Below are 25,345 nucleotides of genomic sequence, written 5' to 3' on the forward strand. Positions count from 1 at the left end.
ACTGGCAAATTTTCTTGGATTGGATGGATGGAGGTACAGTAACTGGTAAGTACATTCCTAAAACAAAAAAAAAAAGAGGTGAGGCTGGTCTTGGGGCTTGCCAGTTACTACCACTGGTTTGTGGTCAGACCTGACCAAAAGGTGCCAAGGATCTTGTCCAGTGAATGGAGCAGTACCAGCTGGCATTTGTACAGGTAAAGAAGGCCCTCTATGGGGAACCCTTACTCTACACTACTCAATTTTCTCTCCCTTTTATTCATGAAATGCCTTGAATAGAGGGGTGGGGGCAGTTTTGTCCCAGCAGGTACTGGAGGTCGATTGCCTGGTCGTTTGTATCAGCTGAAAGCTGTCAGAGTGGGAAACCTTGTAGACTTTACTTTGCAGCCATTTAACACTCTAATAAAAGTTTACCAAGTTAACAATCCTTGAACCAACATTCTTTTAATAGCCAGCAGAGGGTGACTCCTGTGATTTCAGAGACACTTTTGATTGTATGTAAATCTATGAGAAAAGGGGCAAAAGTACTCTAGGTCTCCAAAACATGCATCTCAAAGCTTCTCTAACTAATTTTCTATGGTAGCTATCAACATCTTTTTTCCAATGACAGCTTTATCCTACCCTTATTAGTGAACATATAGTGCTTAAGAAGCAAACTTAGCTGTTGTAGCCATCCATTTTGTAGCTTTTGTCAAAAAGGTAATATAAAATAAAACTGATGATGTAGATCAGTGAATCAATTTGTTGTTCACGCTTGGCATTCAGCTTGGTGAAAGGGATAAAAAAAAAAATCTAGAACATCTTATACAAGATTTCAAATGTATTTCATTTGAATAACTATAGAATTAGCAACAGTAAATTCCTTGAATATCAGCAACTGAAATCCATCGTACAGGAAAAATTTAATCCCAGTCAACACAATCTATAAAAAGCTACTTGGGTAACAAAATCTCTGTATCCCCCAAATGGTAATCAAAAATGTATAAGGTGTTGTTTAAAATTGACAATTGTTCTTGCAAAAGCAAAATGTGTTCGTCACCACTGTGCATTCAGATCAAAATTCTGATTGCAAAAGGAAAGAGGACAAAATAATAAATAAATTAAACAAGTGACTTTCCAGAAGCCACAGTTGCACTTTATTTTGTTTACTTTGCTGTGACACATTTATATGAGAAAAGAGATCAGAGACTACACCTTTACATACCTCTTCCTTTTCTAAGATCATTCATTACTTGAAGAAAACAAAACTGAACAAACTCAAATCAAACTAGATCTAGTCCCAGCATCACTTCCATCACACCTGTGAAGTGTGGTGGGTCAATTCCAGTACTACTTAACACAGGTTTGTTTTTGTTTTCCGCCGTCTGTTCCAAACAATAAGTCCAGCATTTACATAATGGTGATCATTTACAAATCACATCAACTTTTTTGATTTCTGCGTTGCCTCATCATTCCTGGATGCTCTCATAGACTTCAAATCGGTACTGAATCCCATTCTCCTCCTGCAGCTCATGTGGTACATCTGGAAACCTGTAGGAGAAATGATCTTTAACCTTTAATGCATCTTGATTCATCTACAAATAAAGTTTAGAGGCAAGTGCATTATTTCACATTCAAATACCCAATTTCAACATCATTCACATAACACTTTATTATATAATCAACCTTCAACATTTTCCTTACTTTGTTATGTGTGTACCAAGGAGTATTAGAGCTATTGATCATTTTGAGAAGGAGGTACAAATTTTGAGATAATTCTTGAAATAGTATTTTGACTATAAAGTTGAAATGTGTTGATTAGTTGTTTTTCCATGATGAACTGCCACGGCTGATGTGACCCTATACAAAATGCCCGGTGTAGAGGATCAAACAAATTATTTTCCATATAAAAAAAATTGTACTGCGATGATGCACTGCACTGCATTATTATTTTTTGTGTAGTGTCAGATACTCCCTCTCGACACTTGCATGGACAAAAATAGTCACACGGCTCCATTATAGAACTTGCAAAGATACAAGAATTTCATGCACTGGCCCACAATGGGACAAATGGGATTCTGGTGGAATACAGTAAAACTTCCAAATATCAGTGGCTCATGGTAGTGCCAACTCCAAGCAACAGTTACCTCAAGCTTTATATTATAAGGTAAAGACCCTACAATAATACAAAGAAAATAGAGAAAACAATCAGATGACCCCATTTGAGCAAACACTTTAGCAAGAGTGGGAAGGAAAAACTCCTTTTTAACAGGAAGAAACCTCTGGCAGAACCAGGCTCAGGGAGGGGCAGCCATCTGTTGCGACCTGTTGGGGGTGAGGGGAGGAAGACAGGACAACGACACACTGTGGAAGAGAGCCAGAGATTAATAATAACTAATCATTAAATGCAGAGTGGTGTATAAACACATAGTGAGTGAAAGGGAAACACTCTGTCCATCATGGGAATCCCCCAGCAGCCTAGACCTATTGCAGCGTAACTAAAGGAGGATTCAGGGTCACCTCATCCAATCTATATGCAAAAATATTCAAAATGAGACCTGGTTCCACAGAAGAGGGGCCTGGAAGCTGAAGTCTCTACTTCCCATTCAGTACTATATTTCAAAGATTTTCAGGGCCGAGTTCAATAACCTTAGTTTTATCTGATTTTAGAAGGAGTAAATTAGAGATCATCCATGTCTTTATTTCTTTAAGACATCACTGAAGTTTAATTAATTGGTGTGTGTTATCTGGCTTTATGGATTGAAAAAGTTGGATATCATCTGCATAGAAGTGAAAACGTTTGCTATGCCTTTTAATGATAGTGCATAAGCATAGTGTAAACAGAATTGGTCCTAGCACAGAATCCAGTAGAACTCCCAAAATTATCCTCTTTACACACAAGTAATTAAGTGTGTGAAGAGAACTCTCAATACAAACAAACAAACTGGAGACTGTTAGATAGATATGTTTCAAACAACTGCAGTGCATCACCTTACCTATCAGCATGCTCTAACCCAGGGGTGGGCAACTCCAGGCCTCGAGGGCCAGTGTCCCTGCAGGTTTTAGATGTGTCCTTGATCCAACACAGCTGATTTAAATGGCTACATTAGCTCCTCAACATGTCCTGAAGTTCTCCAGAGGGCTGGTAACGAACGAATCGGTTGATTCAGGTGTGTTGACCCAAGGTGAGATTTAAAACCTGCAGGACACCGGCCCTCGAGGCCTTGAATTGCCCACCCCTGCTCTAACCACTGTAATAAAATATAAGGATAAGCACAGAGACAAGTAAACTGACAGAGGCCATAAGAAGATCATTTTCCCTTCACTAAAGCTGTTTCTGTGCTGTGATGAGCTCTGAAACCTGACTGACTGTTTGACAACTACTCTTTCAAGAACCTTTGAGGAAAAAACAAAGGTTGGAAAATGGCCTATAATTAGCTGACAGATGGGTCAGGTGATTGCTACTGCCAGCTCGACAGCCTGTGGTACGTAGCCAATTAATAGAGATAAGTTGATCATATTAATATTAACTGAAGCATTAATTAATGGTACGACTTCTTCGAGTAAGGGCCTGGTGGACGATAAATAAGAAATAAAACAGTTTTCTGGATTTTCCAGCTAGGGTGGACAAAGCTAAGCATCAGGGAAACTCCTCGGTCTGTTCTTCGAGGATTCCCGACAATTAGTGTGACTCAGGGGTATTTTAGTTCTGTTTAATGATTTGAAATGTGTGACAAATATGCATAAACTAATGCCAAGCATGTGTGATGGTCTTACTCTGGCAGCAGACGATATTTGTCCAGACTGATCTCAGGTAAGAATGTGTCGCACTGAAACTGCTTCAGAATTTGAGTGACAAACAGTCTTCTCATTCCCGTGCTCCCCATCATCTCCTGGATGATCAAAACATAATTAAAGAGAAAGGTGTGTAGTTGCAGCTTCTCTTGAAGTGCTTCACTATATAACCATCAATAGTAGCAGTCACCAGTGTGACAGTAAAAACCACTTTGGAGTAACTATTTAGAGTCCAGCTGACTATTAATATGTAATCAGTTAGCCTGGCCTACTCTTTTTTGGTTAATTCAAAATGACCAATTTCTGACTCTAAAAAAAAGTGGAAGTGAATACAAACATACCTTGTAGAGAGAACTGCCCCCTATAACCCAGACCTGATCGGCCTGATCAGCCAGTTCTGTTTCGATTAGCCTGAGGGCTGAGCTGAAGTCTGACGCCAAGTAGTGTGCTCCTGCAGGGGGCACTCTGGACCAGAATGACCAGTTACAGCATGTCAGTTAGAACAGGGCAATACTTTGTGTAGCAAAACTCTGCACTGAGTAATAAAATATCCCCCCCACACACACACACACACTCACACAGACACGCAGGAAGTCAATGCACTGCACACTGGGCATTATGATAAAACGTGACACCGTGAAATGGCACTGTGTGTGACAAATACTTGCACTTCCTGCTGAGGACAATGTTGACTCTGTTGCTCAGAGGTCTGTTCTTCTCTGGGATGGAGTACCACGTCTTCTTGCCCATGATCACCACATTCTGCTTGCCTGCACAAAGACAGGTTTTGAATTCATTTAATCAATTATTATTATCACATGTTTTAGCGTGCAATCTCCAGTGCATGGAGTGTCAAACTCCTTTTATGTCACAGGCCACATACCGCCCATTTTGATCTTAAGTGGGACGAACAAGTGAAACTCCACTTTGTGTCTGTGTAATTAAGTTAAATATGTAACTGAAATTTGTCAGAACTCTTCAGACTTAAATTGTAAGAAATAAATGTGTAAAATTACAGAAAAAGTCCTGGTAGCTGACCACCCAGTCTTTTGTTTTGTCTTTTTTCTCCGGTCCTCTCCTCAATCAGGAGTGACATGTTTAGCTGCATGTTCTCCTTAAATTGCTGGCTGTCTGAGTGGTGTCCAAAAAAATGATGTGGGCTTTATAGTAGGGGTGCAATGATACTCGTATCGATATTGAACCGTTCGATACAGTGCTTTCGGTTCGGTACGCATATGTATCGAACAATACAAAATTTGTAATTTATTTTGAGCGCTCAGTGAATCTGCGTTCGACTACTCCGCCTAGGCTGCACTGTCGAGCGCAGATCCACTGAGCGTTCAACACAGACAGCATTGTCAGAAGGAAGAGCGCAGGGCAAGCTAGCGAGACAGAAGTTAAGCGCTCCTTGCAACATGGCAAATTGAACCTCCCCCACCCTCATTCAGATCTGGCGTTTGGAATTATTTTGGTTTTCATGTGACGTATGACCCTGAAGGTAAGCGCGTCATGGACAAAAGTAAAACAGTATGTTGGATGTGCCACGCAATGCTCAATTACATGGGTGGGAACTAGTGTGTTAGCGCAGTTAGCTCGTTAACATGTTGGCCGTCTAGCCCCACGCACGGGGCGATCCGCGGTAGCTCATTAACGGAGATTTGCCGTGTTGTGGCGTTAACGTCATTTCAACGAGATTAACGCTGACAGCACTAGTGGGAACACAACGAATATGACTGCACATTTACGCCGACATCATCCTAGTGCAAAATCAAGTGGAAGCAGACAAAAACAACAAGCATGCATGCTACAAACTTTACCAGAGTCATTTAGACAGCCGTTAGCACATGATTCTCCTTATGGGGACCTGATATGTTTAATATTGTGGCGAGCTCAGACAAGGAGGAGACGGAGGTGTCGTTTGGTCTTGCTTCCCGTGAGCTAGCCAGGGAGCACAGCCATTTATTGACATCTGCAGAAGAACACTGCCGCTAGCTAACTGCTCAGCGCGGCAACTGCACAGCAACAACAACAACACACAGGGCACCCTCTGACCCCGGAAGGACACACCGTTGCAGCGAGAGGGCGTCACCCGTCACTATGGCAACATAAACAAAACATAACTGTACAAACAGAACCCCGAACAGCCCTGACCCGCTACAATATGCTGCTGAGAATATAGCCCAGAAGAAGCGGATAGTATTGCTTTTATTTTGGAAAGAGCCATTTCTCTGTAATAAACTCTTTTCCAAAGATGAGTGATTCCTCAATCAGATACAGGGCTTGCAAAATTGCTAGCCCGACGTCCTGGGGCTAGCGATTTTTCCAGTCGGGCTACCAAAATCTATCTCTGCCCTGCCCGTCGGGCTATTGAAGGAAAAATATATGTCAATGCTTTTGCATTCTTTCGGAAATGTAGCTGGGTAATTATGTCATTGGCATCGGTGAGCCACTGTCAATATGTGACATATTGGGGGGCAGGGATAGCTCAGTAGGTAAAGTGGTCGCCCCATGATCGGAAGGTCGGCGGTTCGAATCCACTTAACGGCTACCCTGAGGTACCCCTGAGCAAGGTACCGTCCCTACACACTGCTCCCCGGGCGCCTGCTTAGTGGGCTGCCCACTGCTTCACTGAGTGAATGGGTCAAATGCAGAGAAAAACAAGTAATTTCCCCATGGGGATCAATAAAGTATCCATTATTATTATTATTATTATTATATTGAAATCGCGTTTGAATTTGCACTTGTTTTTTGCTTTCACTTTGCAATCGCGCAAACTGTGTATAGAGAGCGACAGTACTGATTGGTGAGTGATGATAATTTGCGCACCAATTCCTCTGACATCGTCTTATCAATCGTTCGCTTACTATGCAAACATGACAAGTGAAATCTCCCGCAGCTTAAACATGTGAGAGGTTGATCGCGCAGAGAATCGCTGAGCGTTATGTGAGTGCGTGTGTAAAAGCAGCAGGATATATATTTTAGTTCTGCTGAGCCAAATAAGACAGGTCAGGGTAAAGAAGTGACAGCCAAAGAAAAGCTTACCACAAAACGGAAAAGTTATGACAAATCAGACTATAAGGCAAAAAGAAAGTGCAGTTTTATGGTTTCATGGACAAAAGAATTTCTGTGGCTGCAATACGACAAGCTAAATAACCGGGGCTGCACATAAGTGGTCCGCAGGTGCGCATTCGCTGTCCAAAAAAAAACAAACAAAAAAAAAAAAACGCGTGTTTGCATACATAAGATTTTCTGGAGGAGGACAGACATTTGTTTAGAACTCTTAAAGATGTCAAAGAAACAAAATCCTTTAAGCAATTACTTTGGTGTTCCTCCACCTCCAAAATGTCAGAAGGAGTCCGAACCATAAAAACAGCACGTATTCTCGGAAAAGTGGTTGCAGGAGGTGAGCTGGCTTCAAACAAATGATGAACGCACAGAGATGTGGTGCAGAATGTGCCGTGAAAATCCCACTCTAGCGGACAAAAACAGTGCCTTTTATATGGACACAAACGCGCGTTGCAACTTCTTATCTGGTGCGCGTCTTTTATTTTGACAGCGAATGCGCACATGCGGACCACTTATGTGCACCCGTGTAAATAACATAATGTTCTGCCGAGTGTGTTGTTGGTTTTCTCTCGATTCCTGAGTCGACAAGCGCCTTTGTTACTGGGACCAGTTATTTTAAGAAAGGCCCCCATTAGAACCCATGAGAAATGCAAGAAATGCATTATTGCTCAGTCTGCAATATCTTTCCCAGAACAAACACCAATTGCAAATAACATACTAAAAATAAACCTGAAAAATCTGTTTAGAACAGCGTACTATGTTGCAAAGAGTGAACTACCACTGGCAAAATTTAGCAGTCTTTGCAAACTTCAAAAAGCAAATGGCCTAGATCTTGGTTCCACTTGCCTCTTACCCGTGACTTCAGTGGAAATTTCAAATTCAGGATCTGACACAGACTGATTCCATGTCCTACACAGTTCTTACAAGTTCATAGAAATTTCTGTTCAATTAGAACCAAGTATTTGAGTTGATGATTGTAATTTTTATACAATGTTGTAATTTGTTTTTCAACAATTTTTTGACTGATGTTTTGTTTCCTTTACAATATTATACTTTAATGTATAATATTGTAAAGGAAACAAAACATCAATCACAAAATTGCTCTCTCTTTTTATTCGGGCTACTTACATTTATTTTGGGCTACCAAAAAATGCCCGAAGGGCTACCAGAGATTTTGAAATTTTGAGAGCCCTGAGATATATTTATTTTTTTAATTACTTTTGTTTCAGCAACATTAAATTTAAAAACTGTACTTTTGAGTTAAAATATATATTTATAAGTTTAATAAATGACAAATTAAAAAGGCATGAACATTTTTTTTGTATCGAAAAAATATCGAACCGTGACACCAAAGTATCGAACCGAACCGAACCGAACCGTGAATTTTGTGTATTGTTGCACCCCTACTTTATAGATAATTGGGAAACTTTCTGGAGCCAACCTGGACTTGTTAAGAGAGATGGCATCCATCCCACTTTGGATGGAGCAGCTCTCATTTCTAGAAATCTGGCCAAATTTATTAAACCACCCCAAAATGTGATTATCCGGAGTTGGGAGGAGGAAGCAGAGATGTCTTACATGCCTCTCTGCAGCTTCTCTCCTCCCATTATCCACCCAAAACCCTGACCATAATATCCTATTAAAGCATGCAGTACACGTATTACAGGTACTGTCCAACAGTGGTTTGTATCATATCTATCTAAAAGAGTTCAATTTGTCCATGTAAATGGAGAGTCCTCTTCACACACAGGTTAACTATGGAGTTCCATAGGGTTCCGTGCTAGGACCAATTCTATTTACATTATACATGCTTCTCTTTGGCAGTATCTTCAGAAGGGATTGGATACATTTTCACTGCTATGCAGATGACACCCAACTTTATCTATCCATGAAGCAACACCAATTAGTTAAACTACAGGAATGTCTTAAAGACAAAGACCTGGATGCTTTCTAATTTTCTACTTCTAAATTCAGATATAACTGAGGTCATTGTACTCGGCCCTGAAAATCTTCAAAATATGGTATCTCACCAGATTCTTACTCTGGATGTCATTATCTCAGCATCCAGTAACACTGTGAGGAACCATTTTTTTGACCAGTATATGTCCTTCAAACACACATACTAAACATATATACGACTGCTTTTTTCCATTTGCACAAAATTCCTAAAATTAGAAATATCCTGTCTCGGAGTGATGCTGAAAAACTAGTTCATGCATTTATTACTTCTAGGCTGGACTACTGTATTTTATTATTATCAGGATGTCTTAAAAACTCCTGGAGAAGTCTTCAGTTAATCCAAAATGCTACAGCAAGAGTAAATGGTAAATGGACTGGTTCATATATAGCACTTTTCTACTCTTCTGAGCACTCAAAGCACTTTATTGACAGGGACTAAAAAAGAGAGAACATATTTCTCCTATATTGGCTTCCCTTCATATGCTCCCTGTTAAATCAAGAATTGGTATGATGGTATGGTCCCAGTCTGTCTTTTCATGTGACTGGCCACATAGTGTGCCCCATCAAAATAAAGTCCCACCCCTACCTGCATAGATTCTCAGCAGGGCTGAAGATTCAGCTCCCACATACAAGCGGGCCATTAATAATTAATAATAATAACAACCAACTTCTGACAAGCTTCTGTTTTTTCACAAAACCCAAAGTATGGGTTTGACATAATGACATAATTATGATGGGTCTGGACAGAGGTAAATCTGTGCTAAAATCCTGAGCTACATCTGTTGAATTGGAGTGTGTTATGATACACAGTGAATTACTTTTCGATATATACTACTCTCCAAAATATGTAGTTTCACAATGATAGTGTAAAACACATTACATTATTTACCATGTTGTTTAGTTTATGTGGATGTTGCAAAAAAAAAAAAAAAAAGGAATGTCACACTTTCCACAAATCTGCTTGGATCCCAGTGACGTAAACTTCGTCATTGAGCAGTGAGTGAAATAAACCATGAGGTGCAATCAAAGCATTGTAAGATGTTGAAAGTAAGATGGTAAATCTTACTTTCAACATCTTACAATGCTATGATTGCACCCATTCCCCAACTCTCTGTGAATGGTACTCAAGGTCATTGATCAGTTTTTGATCAATGGTCATGACAATATGCATATTCATGATTAAGGAATTCTCAATAAAAATTTTTGACAACAAAAACAGAGTAGCATTCAGGTAGCTGTAGGGCTGCAGCTATCAGCTATTTTAGTAATCAAGTAATTATCGATTATCCCATAGATTATTTTACTCTGATGTGCTGTGTAATCCATTAATTTAAATGTTATTAGGAAAGGATTAGACAAAAGTAGGAAAACAGTCAGGAAATACTCTTAAGTGTTCAGTTTCTATGCCATATGTGCCAGATACAAGATCCAGAACAGGAGTGTCAAATGTATGGCTCGCGGGTCACATCTGGCCCATTTTTGTTTGACACAATTATATCTGTCCCACGATTAATTTCATAAGTCAGTTATTAATTGTCCATCGGTATGTGGGAGCCGAAATCTCAGCCCTGCTCATAATTCATGCAGACAGCCGTGGGACTTTTGATGGGCACACCATGTATGTCTCCCCACACACCAAAGAAAAAGTTAAATAAATGAGCTGCAATATCTGTAACTTGGTCAATCGTTTTTATAGTCACTATCTAGATGGGTTTTTTTCTGTAATTTGAGGTTATCACGTTTATTATTTTTACGTTTCAAAACAGTATTGCCAACAACCAGAGTTTGCTCCTCAACACATGAGGGTGGCTTCGGTCGCACTGACTACAGGTACAAGTATCATTATTACTAAAGGAGGCAGAGGAGTAACTAAACTTCTGACACACTGAGCAGGAAAGTGCAGGAGGGACGGGTGGAGAGGCCATGTTGCTAGAGATCTGGCTACGAGCTAAACTAAGCTAGCAAATCCAGAAAGACACACTGAATGAATACTGCGAATATAATTAGTGGGTGAATCGAATTATGTGCTTTGGCGTGTGTGAGCTTTTTATTAAAATTATAGGCCATTGTAACAGATAAGTTATACAAAAACACCATCATTCATAGTAACAGGAGCAGGGAGTGATACTCTACCATAGACAGCACCAACACCAAGTCGTGTTCTTTCACCAACATGTAGGTAAAATAACAGGTAACTAGTAGGTGTTGGATTAGTATGATCGGAGTCTGCGCTGCGGGACTGTTTTGATCACGCGGACTGGGAAATGTTTCACGTGGCTGCTAGGGACATTGATGAATACACAGACTCAGTCTGCGGATTTATCAGGAAATGCGTGGAAGATGTCGTCCCATCCAGAACAGTTAAATCCTTCCCAAATCAAAAACCCTGGATTAACGGAGATGTTCGCGCGGCACGGAGCACCGCCTTTGCCTCCGCGAACACATCGGACTACAAACACGCACATTACCAACTCCGGAAGACGATCAAAGCAGCCAAACGTGAGTACAGGGACAGGGTGGAGCAACAGTTTGACAACCCTCGGAGTATGTGGCAGGGACTAAACACGATCACAGACTTTAGAGGGAAAACCAGCACACCGCAGACCACGGCCTCTCTGTGTGAGGATCTAAACGTATTCTATGCTAGATTCAACACAGCGAACACCATGAGACCGGACAGTGTGCGCACCGCGGATGACGTCAGTGCGCACACTGTGTCTGAGGAGGATGTGCGGAGGTGCTTCAGGAAGGTGAACGCACGCAAAGCTACTGGTCCGGACGGGATTCCCGGCCGCGTCCTCAAGTCATGCGCGGCTCAGCTGGCTGGAGTGTTCACGCACATCTTCAACCTTTCCCTCTCTCTGTCTGTAGTCCCAGCCTGCTTCAAAATGGCCACCATCGTCCCTGTACCCAAATCCTCCACCATCTCCTCATTGAACGACTGGCGACCTGTAGCCCTGACCCCCATCGTAAGCAAATGCTTCGAGAAGCTGGTCAGGGACTTCATCTGCTCTGCACTACCCGACTCACTGGACCCTCTACAGTTCGCATACCGCCACAACAGGTCCACTGATGATGCCATAGCCCTGACACTACACACTGCCCTGTCACACCTGGAGAAGAGAGACACGTATGTGAGAATGCTGTTTGTAGATTACAGCTCAGCATTCAACACCATCGTTCCCTCGAAGCTGGACAGGAAACTACAGGATCTAGGACTGAGCAGCTCCCTCTGCAGCTGGATCCTTAGCTTCCTGTCTGACATACGCCAAGTGGTCAGACTGGGCAGCATCACCTCATCCCCCATCACACTGAACACTGGTGCTCCACAGGGGTGTGTACTGAGCCCTCTCCTGTACTCACTCTACACCTACGACTGCACAGCCACTAACAACTCCAACATCATTGTGAAGTTTGCGGACGACACTACAGTGGTGGGTCTTATCACCAACAGTGATGAGACAGCTTACAGGGAGGAGGTCAGCGCCCTGACCCACTGGTGTCAAGACAACCATCTCACCCTCAACGTCGCAAAGACAAAGGAGTTGATAGTGGACTTCCGGAGGTGCAGAGAAGTACACACCCCCATCACCATCAGCGGCGCTGCTGTGGAGAGAGTGAGCAGCTTCCGGTTCCTTGGCGTACACCTGGCTGAGGATCTTACGTGGTCAGTACACACAAACAAAACAGTGAAGAAGGCGCAGCAGCGCCTCTTCTTTCTCAGGAGACTGAAAAGATTCGGCATGAGCCCCCGCATCCTCAGGACCTTCTATCACTGTGCCATTGAGAGCATCCTCACTGGATGCATCACCACCTGGTATGGCAACAGCACCGCCTACAACTGCAAAGCTCTCCAGCGAGTAGTGCGGTGCTCTGAACGGATAATTGGAGGTGAGCTTCCCTCCCTCCAAGACATCTACAGGAAGCGCTGCCTGAGGAAAGCGGGGAGGATCATCAAGGACTCCAGTCACCCCAGCCATAAACTGTTCAGACTACTTCCATCAGGAAGGAGGTTCTGCAGCATCCGGTCCCGTACCAGCAGACTGAGAGACAGCTTTTTCCATCAGGCCATCAGACTGCTGAACACTTCATAGACACCTCAGCTTCACTACTGGAACTTTAACATTATGCACTCCATACTGTACAGTAATGCCACTGTTTTGCACATGTCTCACTCTGTATATTTTATTTTATTTATTTTATATATTCTATTCATTGTTTACTCTATTTAATTTGTAAAATATGTGTACACACACACACACACACACACACACACGTAGAAAAATATTTAGTATACACATCCAGAAATGCATATACTATTATATATTGTACATATATTTATTAGTTTCAGATGTAGCCATTCTTGTATTTTGCTTGTTTACATTATTGTATTTTGCACAACTCTGTTGCTTGTGAAGCTCGCACACAAGAATTTCACTCACATGTGCTGTACCAATGTACCTGCACATGTGATGTGACAATAAAAGTGATTTGATTTGATGTTAAGCAGAGAAATCCAGAAGGACGAATCTTGGTGAATTTTGCAAAGAAAAAAGAAGAAGATTGAAATAGCTGTGGTAGACATGTAGGCCTACCTCAAGAAGAGGGAGGGACAGGGTAAGGGTGGAGTAAGGTGCAGTCTTAAAGAGATAGGACACTGTAAGTTGGTATCAGGAAAGTTTGTAGCCAAGCAGCATTGTTTGTATATGTGTTTTTCTTGCTGCTGTTACAACCAAGGTTACGTCCACACGTACCCGGGTATTTTTGAAAACGGAGATTTTCCGTTTTCAAAAATACCCGGGTACGTGTGGACGTAGCCCAAATTTCCCCTTGTGGGACAATTAAAGAATTATTCTATTCTATTCAACCCTGGCCCTTCGATACAAGCAGCACACTTGTTGCTTTATGTTCATGTTTAAGTTAGGTCACTCAGAGAACTTTGACCTGTGACTAAGCAAAGACAAGGTGGAGATGAGTTACCTTTCACTGACGGAGTTGCTGTCATCTTTCGGAAATGTGCGAATTCCTTACTGTAAAAGAACATGTATGTTTACAGATGTACATTTTAACGTCGCTACATCAGCTCGCTTGACCTTAGGTTAGACTTAGCTTGTACCAACAAATGTCCCATATTTAAACTGTTGTGAATGAATTGTTGGCCTATAATCCGCCAAACACATCTCAGACTTATTTCTCATGAATGATATTAAGTCACTTTGAGCCAGAAACAACATTTCTGTCACAGTGTAGAATAGGGTTGCCAACTCGCTGAAAAATAAATAAGGGACACCTCGTGGCCAGGGCCGGGCAACCCAGTTGTCTTCACCCTTCCCAGTGTGGTAGCTATTTTTTTTGTGTGTGAAATTATTTTTTAACCATTTGACTTGAATTTGATTTAAGCAGATGCATATTCTTTGTGATATGACCATATGGGAAACAAATGATCATTTAGCCATTTATTTTTAGCTCAAAATGACAACATTAACACAGTAAAACAGGTCTCTTTCTTAAACAGAAGCCTGTCATGCTTAACTTTTGAGAATATAAGTAAATCTTTCTTTAAAAGAACTCTGTCCTGCTTAACTTAAAATTATATAAATTAATAGAAAGCAATAGAACAAAAAATATTCCTGTAACTGTGCACATATAGTGCATATAGTACAATTGGCTTCAGTTGAGGTATTATTTCAGCTTTTCTAATGCTAATCAGCTGCTCCTGTTTGTAAACCCACTTGTTCCCATGATTACGCATCTTAACTCATCATCATTATTCATCTATGTATTACTTTTATGTATTAGTCATCTATTTGTTGTAATCATCTATCCTTGCAGTTGTTTATTACACAAAATAAATTATATTATCACACTTCTGGCCACATAGCGCTGATATTCACTGCACATGCCCATAATAACCTTAACCAGAGGGTTTAAAAAAACAAACCAATGTTTACATACCATATCTGCTTCTGCCGTGGCCTGGTGGACAAAAAAATGGTTAAGGGTTCCCTGAGCTTTCACACCCCTCATGTTCTTCTTGTGCCCACCACTAGAAGCATGCCTATGGAAAAAGTGCGCCGGCACACAGTGCAGTGCGCTTTAAAGGTGTTATCGTGCACTTTTCCAGCCAGGTGTTTTCCTTTTCCCATTCCTCTCTGTACTTTTGCAGCCTTTTTTTCTTTCTCTGAGCGAACAAACATTGCTGCTCCAATGCTGGGCTTACACTGTGCGATTTTTGGCCCATTTTGAGCCGATTTTTGAGTCGTGCGACCGATTTGGTGATCGGCCCGATTTTGGCCTTCATCGTGCATCGTGTAGTATACGTGGGGTAACGAGAAGCGATTAACACCTCACGACCAGCTCCCGATCATCAATCGCTCGTGAGGGTGTCAACACAGCCGCTCACGCGCTAACACGTAAACGTCGGTGAAAAAGATGGAGCAGCATGGCTGTGCGGCGTGTGATCTGGACCCAAGCGATGGAGGCACAACTTGTAGAACTTTGGAAAGCTCATCCGAGCCTTTTCGATGTGGCATCACAAAATTATCACGACCACAACAACCGTGAAAATAGTTTGATTTACACTGCTGCTTAATCACAGCTGCCTGATCAATGTTTTTCAATTTAGCAAAGTTGATGGTGGTGGGGTGTCTGTGTGAGTGAAAGACAGAGAGGGAGAGCGAGCGACAGAATTTCTGTTATAACCTTCATTTTATGGAGGCACAGTGTGAGCACTCAGGTCTCATCAGAGCATCGGGCGGTATAGTGTGAGACTCTGCATCGTGACCTACCAACTTCTAACCCCTGTGAGTCAATCGTGCAGTTTGAGCAGGAGCTGAATAACGTGAATGAAAAAAAATCGCACAGTGTCTGCCCAGCTTTAGGTGTACTGTCGTCCGAGACTTACACCGCAGTGTCAGCGTTTGTTTCCCTGTTGGCCATGCTTCTTGTTGTGGTCATCTGTTGTCTTCCGGTATTTTCTCCGCAAGCGACCTTTCCTCGACCAATGAGATAAGCGGTAATCTGAATTGTCATACTCGAATTGTCATAAGTGTGCTGTCAGCTCATTGGTCACAAAGCAGGAGAGGGGCTGGGAATTATGTTTTCAAACAAAGCGTTAATTCCATTAACATTTATAGACTACTTTTGATTCTCACTGTATTACGGGACAAAGTGCGTCCCTTATTAGCTCAATACGGGACGTGTACTTTTGTTTCTAAATACGGGACGATTCCGTTTTTTAAGGGACGGTTGGCAACCCTAGTGTAGAAGCTGCTGTCAGGTTTTGCCAAAGTCACTTGTACACGTCCATTACCCAGATAAGATATTAAAAATGTTTTCTTCACCAGAGATCTAGCCAAAGCATATTGATTGTCTGAAGATATGTACAGTGATTAAAAATGTAGCACAGCCGATGTACAGTGCCATACAAAACGGTTCATTTCAGAAATCCTGTCGATTAATCAATATAAACACAGATACTCGACATAAGAGATACAGAAACATCGGCCGGCGGGACTGACCTGAGCCTAATGGGGTGCCATGGCAGGTTTCCCTTGTTGCCGATTCCCCGGTCAGGGCACACGGCCACAATGGCGTTCAAAACGCGGGCCATCGTTACAGTGGACTGACACTGTACACTCCCGCCACAGAAACGCCGGAAATGACGATGATTGCTTCTCTTTTTTTTCTCCAACTTTATTTCAACAGAAACCTTTTTTAACAACAGCAAGCATAATACATGGAGAACACAATGTATTATTGTAGTGCAAAATTATAATACAGTGGAACAGTATGTATAATTAAACAAATAGGATAGAAATACAGGTTAAAAGGGGGACAAAAGCGAGGGATGCTTTGACGCCGAATAATTAAAGAGATTAAAAATATTACAAATATTTTTGGTTTTTAAAGCTTTCCTGTTGTGAGAGGAACAAATTGTAGTCAGAGATCTAATTCTTTCCTGAAAGGGGAGAAGTACGGTTTCTTGTTTGAGAACTTACATTTAATGGTGAAATACATCTTTCACTTTATTATTAGAATAGAATAGAATTTTATTTCGAACATGCAAATATAACTGAAATAACAAGAGAAAAAAGAAAAACAAAACAAAACTTAAAAATCATCAAATTTTCATGTATATATTTATGTCTATAGAATGTGTGTGCTCGAAAAGGAGTAGTTTACACTTCTACGGTTCCTACCCCCTTTACCCCCTTACTGATCAAATAAGTGATGATGATGATGATATATAGCGACAACGGTGTAAACTCTGTGCAGGAAAATACTATTGTACGCAAATTCAGCTTTTCTTCACTTCCAGTTAAAGTGGGTTTAAAGCGCACCGCCATATACTGCCCGCTTGTGGTCATCTTACAAACAATGTAGCATGCAGAAGCTGCATGTTGCATATAATGATGCAAGGAGAATCCTTCTTAGGATACCTAGAGGGTCTAGTGCCAGTCAGATGTTTGTAGCTGTGGGTATTTGGACTTTTACGGAATTTAAAGTTCACTTTTAGAGAACGACTGGACGGCTCTAGAAACAGTATAATTTTAGCACACACAGATCCGACAGTGAGCCATCCTTTTAACTATGGAAATAAAGTCTGTCAATAAAGACTGAATTGAAATTGAATTGAATTTATGGATGCGGTATTTGGCGAGGAGTAAAATCAGATTCATGAGGTAAAAAGCTCACTAGAGTCAGTATAACCAAATAAAAACGTGTTTTGATTACAATAAAAACATGGTACAAATTTTGATAAGATGCTGTAAGAGATGCAACTAGTGATATCTCTCCATAAAATCTGAGTAAATGCGAGCAGGTCTCTGGGACAATCTTACAAAAGGCGCAAAATGTGTCTATGTCACTTATATTTTTAAAGGAAGCTTTTAACAGGGTAAAATCTATGAATTAGCTTAAATTAAATCTCATTTTGTTAGTAAGGAGGATTTTTTGTTACAAAGACCAAACCTTTTTCCAGTCAGTGTCCTGACAAAATGAGTCCAGAATTAAATGGATGGAGGAACAGAGATAAGTGACTCTTGAAAAAGAGACCCAATCTTGGCATTCACACCTTTACAAGAGGAGAATCAAATCTGACCTAAAGGAGACTCTTTCAGAACAGGGTAAGACATGAACAGATGTGGGGAGACAGTGGTATTTCTAAACAACATGGATAGCTGAGATGGTATGGCATCAAAAACAATACAGAACTCCTTTGGGTGTATACCCAAAGGAGTTCTGTATTGTTTTTGAGTAATTATATAATAATCCTGCATTACTGAATACTTGACTTACAAGAAGAATCCCTTTATTAAACTCGTTTTCAAAGAATAGTGACTTATTCTTGTATAGAATGTTACAGTTGTTCCAAATATAATATCTTTGTGGAGAAAAGTTATGTTTATAGATCAAAGACCATGCCAAAAGAGCCTGTTGATGAAGGTTTGAGAGTTTAATTGGGATTTTCTGAATACTGTTAGTTGCAAAGGATAATAAAGTCCAAGCCACCCGAACATGAAAAGATACTGACGAGAGATGAAAGATGACTGCTTCTTCTTTCGGAGAGCTATACGGCTTGTCTTCTTTGTGAAATAACACAATTCTGCTGAAAACATTTGCATTTTTTTATTTAGTCAAAAAGCTGCCGTCTTAAAGTACATCAAAGTCAAAGTCAGTCCTAAGTATGAGGGTAAAATGTAAAACGCTTACAACTGACGAGTGGGTGGAACCCCCAAAATCCAAACTCAACGAAACCTGCTGAAATTTAGCTTGAAGTACAAGTGTTCAGCTATCATGCTACAGCCAGAGCTAGAGTACAAAAACATATTTTTACAATGCTTACCAAAGATATCTGACATATTTGATGACAGAAATCTTTATGTATGTGGTAATCTGATGACAGAAACCAATGCAGCAGCTCAGCAGCTGTATTTACAGGAGTCTCTCCACCTCAAATTATGGACTAAAAGCATCTCATACTCCCAGTCATCAGATCTCAAGTGTTCAGTGAGAAGCTCCATAAGAATCATCCTTGTTGGAAAAAAAAAATCACGTGACCTCATTTTCATCCTATCAGATGTGAATAAAGCTTGTGTAGAGATTCAAGGAACAGTCTGACAGTAAATACAGCAGGGACAGCAGTGCAGAGACTCGTGGATGAAGAGATCACACTCCACACAGAACACACTGTGACACGATGGACAGCTGAACATCTGGAATGTCACAGGTATGCAGACAGAGCAAATAAATAAAAGGCAGATAAAGACATTATACAGTTTTTACAAGAAAAAATCTAAATGAATCCAGCAGGGCACAAAGTGTCACAGCAACTGAAGGCGGGCCCCTGATTTCACCAAAACTTAAGCTCTGCCAGCCAGCACATGTGGGTGGAAATGTGTGCTGCTTAAATCTGTAAATAATCAAGTAGTCTGCTGACTTATCCTATCTGCATTCATTCTCAGATGGGTATAAATTTATATTTACATATACTTTAAATAATTATTTAATCTTTAAAAAAAAAAACTAAATAATATACATATAATAACAACAATAATATTGATACAAAAGGGGCAGCATGGAGACACTTATATAATTATTATTATGAACTGAAGATGATGGCACAAGTCACAGTTTTGACAATTTCACAATGAGGTACATTAAAATTGTTCAAATTTTCAAAGATGCAGTTTTGTGCAGGTTGGTGAAACTATCCATCTTCACTCCTGAGAAAGTCTGTCTCTCGCCTTATTAGCAAATACCTTTTGTGAAACAATTTGCCTCTGTTTAAACATCTTGCGTTTTTCTGAATGAAATGTGTTTGTGATTGTTGCAATGTTTTTTTTCTTTTTTTAAATCTGACAGCATCCCAGCTTTGTGGAATTGGGCTTATATCCTCCTGAGAACCGAGGAAAAAAGGAATCTTCCTGTTGAACTTGTTGTGTGATTTCCTTGCTCTTTGGAGTGAAAAGATTCCACCCAAACACATGAGATATCTATGGAAAGCCCAGCATATCCTCTATTTAGCACATCAGGACTTAGTAGGGTAGCTCAAATAAGTCAAAAGATATAGACTAAAAACACTCTACATGTCCTCCTGGTTCTTAGGAGGACATGTAGAGTGGTCATGGTTTGGGATGCAGACAAATTTCAGCAAGAGTGAGATGATGGCTATCCACTGTATAAGGAAAAAGCAAAAATCTTGCAGATTCTGCATATTCATATGCAGATGCCTGCTGTATGAGATTGTAGGTGTGTTAATATATAAAACTGGTGAACCTCATGGCAAATTTAAAAGAACGGGTAACTATACTGGCTTGTCACAGACCACATTTCCCCCAGTCTTCGACAGAGATGCTGATCTTTAGAGCAAGCCAAACAGAAGCTGGATGTTATGTTTCTGAAACATTTTGTGAATTAAAGCCAATATTAAAGTGTGTCTTGTTATTCGCATACCCGTGAGCAGAAATCACTTGTAAACCTCGACAAATGACTCAATTTACACAGCAAAGACTGAGGGCAGTTGACTGTGACAGGCAAACTGGCTTTTATGAGTAAAACTGGAAGTTCATTTCACAACAAGAATAACACTGTGCTGTGCTGCACAGATATTCAGCCACTTACACTTTTATCCTTCAGCTCTGCTTGACATGCCTGACAGAACCTGAAACCAAACCACAACAGTATAAGACATGCAGTGAAACACCATCTGCATCTCAATGTGAGAGTAGATCACAGCTACCTGTCTCCTTGGAGGTTCTCCACTGGACTCTCTACAAAAGCTTGGAGGGGGAAGAGGTGGTGAAAGGATCTGGCGAGATGGGGGGCCGACACCAGAGTCAAACCTTGGAGATAAAACAGCACATAGGCCAGTCAACACACAACAACAAAAATAAAAAAAAATTTTCCCATCTAATCCTTTAACTGAACAGTACATACCACACACTTTACACTCCACGGGAAGCTCAGTGTAAGTGGCGTGGCACTGTGGACACAAATATCCTCCCAGAGACAGACCTGGACCACTGCTGCTGTCCAGATGACTGGACAAACACAAAGACGAGCGTCAAAACAAATATTCATTTTAACCTGCAGTCTTAGCCATGCGGTTAATCGCACTGCTTTCTACTCACGACATGCTGAACGACGGCTTGGCATCCTGGTCAGTCACAGAGGCAATGGTATGCTGAGGAAAACCTGAGCAAACACAAGGTTCACATCAAGTGGATTCAGTGAGAATGACTTACTTTTTTTCTCCAAATCTTGGTTCTGTTTCAAAGGAATCATTTCAAAACGTCACCACAAGAAATAGCTATCAGAAACTCTGAAGGATTTCAACACTAATCTAACCATGAACAGCAACTTTCACAAGAGCTTAGAAGAAGCATTATACAGACACACAAAGCCACAAAAGCATACAAACACAATTCTAAAGACCTAAAGGTTCATCAGCACATAATAAGATCAACAGTTTACAGATGACACAGAAATAACCACTGCTTTATTTTGAAGGAAAACATCTCCAAAGTCTAGCAGCTGAAAGTGAGTCAGATTTGCTGATGCAGTGAGGGAATAAAACAAAGCAGAACACTACTTAAGAATCACCAGAGCAGCAGCAAGCACTGAAGCTTAACAGAACAAAGCTTCTGTGTTTAGACCTGCTGACAGCATGTACCCACACTGTACCCTGGACAGTTGGACAAGTGCATTACTTTTACTGGTGGCCTCAATATTGGACGCAACGTACACAAAGAGCTTAAGTATATGAGAAGGTGAACATGACACTTCCAGTGATTACTTGGGGTTCACCAGTGTCACTGGTTTAGTTCCATTGTTTTTATTAATAACTTTGATCCACAAGGAAATCCTACTAATTCCAAAGGCTTTTGCTGCAGCTGTAGGTAAGTGACGGGAGAGGAGCTGACTGAATACCAAGAGATGGAGACAGCGTCAGCATACTCACCCATGCGGATTAAAGAGCATTCAGAGGAGGAGCTGGCAGGAGGTGGTTTAATGTGAAGCATCAGCAGCTCTTTGAAGTGGCTCTCATCCAGGATCACGTGGTACGAGCCACCTGTCTCTCTCGTCAGCACTGTACATACCCGGACCTCTGCTGACAGACCGATGACAGACACCCGCACCTTCAGAGACTTCAGGGTCTGACGGAGGAGATGGAGCACAGAGCTGTCTCTGGACCTGAGCTAACTTGTCTATAAGATAATCAATGGACTGATGACTCTCAGCACAAAAAACAGAGTGGCTTCACCTTGATCAGCTCATAGATGTTGGCTGGGTCACATGTAGTGAGACTACTGAGGATGATCAGGATCTCCCGGCTCGTGTGTCCAGGCATGTGCCTTCACACAGAGGCAGACAGCAGCTCAATGACGTCTCACTACAGAAGCTAATCAAAAACAATGACTCTGCTAAACCTACTTGAGGGTTTGTATGGCCAGGTTGAGGGAATTGTAGAGGGACGGCTCTCCTACGCAAACAGTGTCCACAGCTTTTTTCAGAGCAGTGATGTGCTTCTTTGGATTTCCTGGTGATGCCGTGAAACAACACACACACAGTACATTTGCATTACAGAACAGATGACGTGAGGTTTAAAAAAAAACAAAAAAAACAAAAAAACTAACACTGGCACTGGCACACTGATGCTAATTTAAAAAAAAGAAAAAAAGAAAAAGGTTTAGTGGCAAATCAAAAAACATTGGTTCAAAGAGACCAAATCACAGATACCTGCCAGATCAGTCAGCTTCTCAGCCCTTTTGTTCTTTGTGGTGATAATACCAACCTACAAAACAAAACACAGCACAACTCACTTACTAGCAGTCACTCAGTCTCTGGAAGTTTGCTGAACATCCGCACACAGCCGAGTGTAACCCAGCAGCAACCTGGGGCCAATGCTGAAACTCTGGCACCTCCAGTGGACCCGTAAGACTGGCTTCGAAAGCATGTCAGGACACTCATATGTTAAACCCGACATATACAGATTAGAAAGCATGTTTACAACCCGGTCAACCTTCACGGACAGGACGTCTCTCCATTAGAACTGCATGTTGGGCCATTTCCACCAGGGTCTGTCACCCTCACTAATCTAAGACACCCAACTGTCTTTGTGCATTTTTATAAAATTATCAGGTGTTGCTTTGTGGTAGCATGAAGTCTGTGCTCCAGGTTGGCAAATCAAACTTTTTTTTGTCTGTCACAATCAGCAGGCGTATAAGCTGAGCAGCCCAGCCTTAGAGGGAGCATGAGGAATTCAGTAGTTTAGGAGGAGCTAAGAGTCAAAAGGAAACTAACTGGATTGGGCATCTGACTAAAAGTATGAAACCAGTGTGTGTTTGTATACAGTGACAAGGGGCAGAATATGACTTATGGCATACCTGGCTGATGGGATTTTGGTCAAAATATTCATCAACAAATACTTCCATGAGCTGAGGAGGAAAGAAGAGATGAGATGAGATGGTTAGCAGACAATCACACTGTGTAGCTGCTGGTGTCCAGGGAGACAGCTCTGCTTTACCTTGAGAGTAGAGGTGAGGCGGTTTGGTTTTAAGTCCTGGTCTTCCATACTACGCGAACAGTCAATCACCACATACACGTGACGCATCTGAAGTACAAAACAACCTTTAACATCTTAACTTTCTTTTTCAATTTTTTCAAAAAAATAGATGTTATGCACAATATTAACCAGCGGGTATGTTGGGCTACAAATATAGAATGTGCAGCAGATCCTATATTGACATGAGAGCTCAGAGGCCTTGGCTTTGTGCTACGACAGGAAACCTCTCATTCATTTCAGGTTTATTTATAGAGCACCAAATCACATAAACAGTCACTTCAAGGTTTTAAACTGAAAAGTAAAGATCCAGCAGCATTCTGCAAACACATGATATTATACAGATATACACACAACTACTCACATATTTAGAATAATTAGTTAACTGTGTGTAAATTTTCTATGCTTTATTTCAGAGTGCTGAAACAGCACTCCACTTCAATAACAAACCACAAAAAGTGTTACGCATGTGGGAAACACAAGGCTCTGCACAACTCACCATTCCAAGCCTCACTTGCCCATGGCTCTCTATCACCCTGTGCAGCAAAGAAAGCATGAGATGAGGAGCAGGAGAAGACACAAGCATTTTCATCATGGGATGGATAGACAGACAGACAGACAGACACAAACACGCACACCTTTTCCGTTTGGACTGATACAGAATCTCTTCCACTGTGGCTTTGAGTGAGCCTGACTCGTCCTCCTTCAGCACCTCCCTGAGGATGAAACATATTCCACAATAATCCAGGGAATGACGACACACAGCTCAAGCTGCAGATGCACATGGCTGAGCAGTCTCACCATGTCCTCTCATAGCCCCCTTCCCAGCGCTTGGCTCTCTCTGGTTCTTCATCCATTGTGTTTGGCGGCCAGAAATTCAACAGACGCTCCCAGCCAAATCACTGCCAAACCAAGTACACACATTCGGTACTACAGACTCACAATAACTCATGACACGCTGCATTAAGGATAGGACGTATGGCCACATTTCGGTTATTGCTCATTCTGCATTTAACCCATGTGCCTTGCTTAGAAGCACAGTGGCAGTTATCGATTACTGTAGATTACCTCGGTGACTAGCTACCTTCTAGGAAGTTGGCGGTAAATAAAAACATGTTAATAAAAACCCCATTATCAGACCAAACAGCACCTTTACGTACGGGTCGTTATCAGCGCCACAGACCTGCCTGTAAGTAGAGTCAAGCTAACAGATGTTGTAAGTGCAGTCCGCTGAGCCACAGCTCATAGCCCTCCATGTTCTTCCAGGACAGCGTGAGGCTGACACTGGGTTCGCTGACCTTACAGTGAGAGAAGCGACAGATGAAGTCGGGTTTTGAAATGAACTTACACTTTCCACCACCAACGAATTACTCCAGCTCGTCGACTCTATTCCGCCTGCTAGCTAGCTAGCTAAAAGTCCTGATAAATCAGTGATTTTCATGCAGTTCAAACAACAAGCATGATGCGGGACTCACATCATGCAGTTACACAGGACTGATTTTAAACACCTTATAACTTACTATACTAACTAAACAATAAATATAAACACTCACCAACTCTGACTATACTGTAACGCAAGCTGTGCAACAAGACTTTTCCTCCGGATGGAAACGGGCAAAGAAGAGAAAGGATCCGGTGACATACTATTTATTATTATCGTAGCATGATGGCCGCGGCATTATAATGAAAGTTTACACAGTGTCATATACAAACAAATAGCTTTGTGATTTTACATCATACTGCACATATCAGGGAGAGTGCAAAAATCAGTGGGAAAACTAAAAAAATGACAATGCTTAATGGTAGTTTAATGCAGTACATGGCAATTGTTAGAAGTTATTAGCGCCCAGATCCATGAACATTTATGCTATGTGCTAATAACATAAGCTCTGCGCCCATACTAAACAGAGTTTTCCTTTATATCCATCATGCCAAGGTAATAAAGTATAGAAAAGTTTACTTCAGAACAATCGAAAGAATAAA

At 41.3% G+C, this 25,345-nt stretch overlaps 2 protein-coding genes across 4 annotated transcripts; both read right to left on the minus strand.

The window, feature by feature from the left end:
- Nucleotides 1-1,093: 1,093 nt before the first annotated feature.
- dhfr (dihydrofolate reductase) lies at nt 1,094-16,450 on the minus strand. Its single transcript, XM_080895223.1, has 6 exons — nt 16,317-16,450; nt 13,777-13,826; nt 4,436-4,541; nt 4,113-4,236; nt 3,754-3,869; nt 1,094-1,527 (listed from the first exon to the last, which is right to left on the minus strand). Exons 1-6 carry the CDS (start codon nt 16,406-16,408, stop codon nt 1,446-1,448), a joined length of 570 nt encoding a protein of 189 aa, XP_080751349.1. The 5' UTR covers nt 16,409-16,450; the 3' UTR covers nt 1,094-1,445.
- Nucleotides 16,451-18,407: 1,957 nt separating this feature from the next.
- On the minus strand, nt 18,408-25,046 carry gtf2h2 (general transcription factor IIH, polypeptide 2). Of its 3 annotated transcripts, XM_080894632.1 has the most exons (16): nt 24,916-24,933; nt 24,546-24,660; nt 24,164-24,264; nt 24,001-24,078; nt 23,862-23,898; nt 23,327-23,413; nt 23,187-23,237; nt 22,540-22,594; nt 22,234-22,339; nt 22,064-22,154; nt 21,761-21,956; nt 20,931-20,994; nt 20,737-20,840; nt 20,540-20,642; nt 20,422-20,461; nt 18,408-19,013 (listed from the first exon to the last, which is right to left on the minus strand). In XM_080894632.1, the coding sequence occupies exons 3-16, from the start codon at nt 24,217-24,219 to the stop codon at nt 18,903-18,905; spliced, it is 1,179 nt and encodes a 392-aa protein (XP_080750758.1). In that variant the 5' UTR covers nt 24,220-24,264; nt 24,546-24,660; nt 24,916-24,933; the 3' UTR covers nt 18,408-18,902. The 3 variants fall into 3 exon arrangements, with proteins under 3 accessions (XP_080750758.1, XP_080750757.1, XP_080750756.1); XM_080894631.1 differs by lacking the exon at nt 24,546-24,660 and having other exon boundaries at nt 24,916-25,046; XM_080894630.1 differs by lacking the exon at nt 24,546-24,660 and having other exon boundaries at nt 24,711-24,944.
- Between the last annotated feature and the right edge of the window lie 299 nt (nt 25,047-25,345).

The sequence above is a fragment of the Rhamphochromis sp. 'chilingali' genome, assembly GCF_963969265.1.
Source record: "Rhamphochromis sp. 'chilingali' genome assembly, chromosome: 10".
In the NCBI taxonomy this organism is placed as follows: domain Eukaryota; kingdom Metazoa; phylum Chordata; class Actinopteri; order Cichliformes; family Cichlidae; genus Rhamphochromis; species Rhamphochromis sp. 'chilingali'.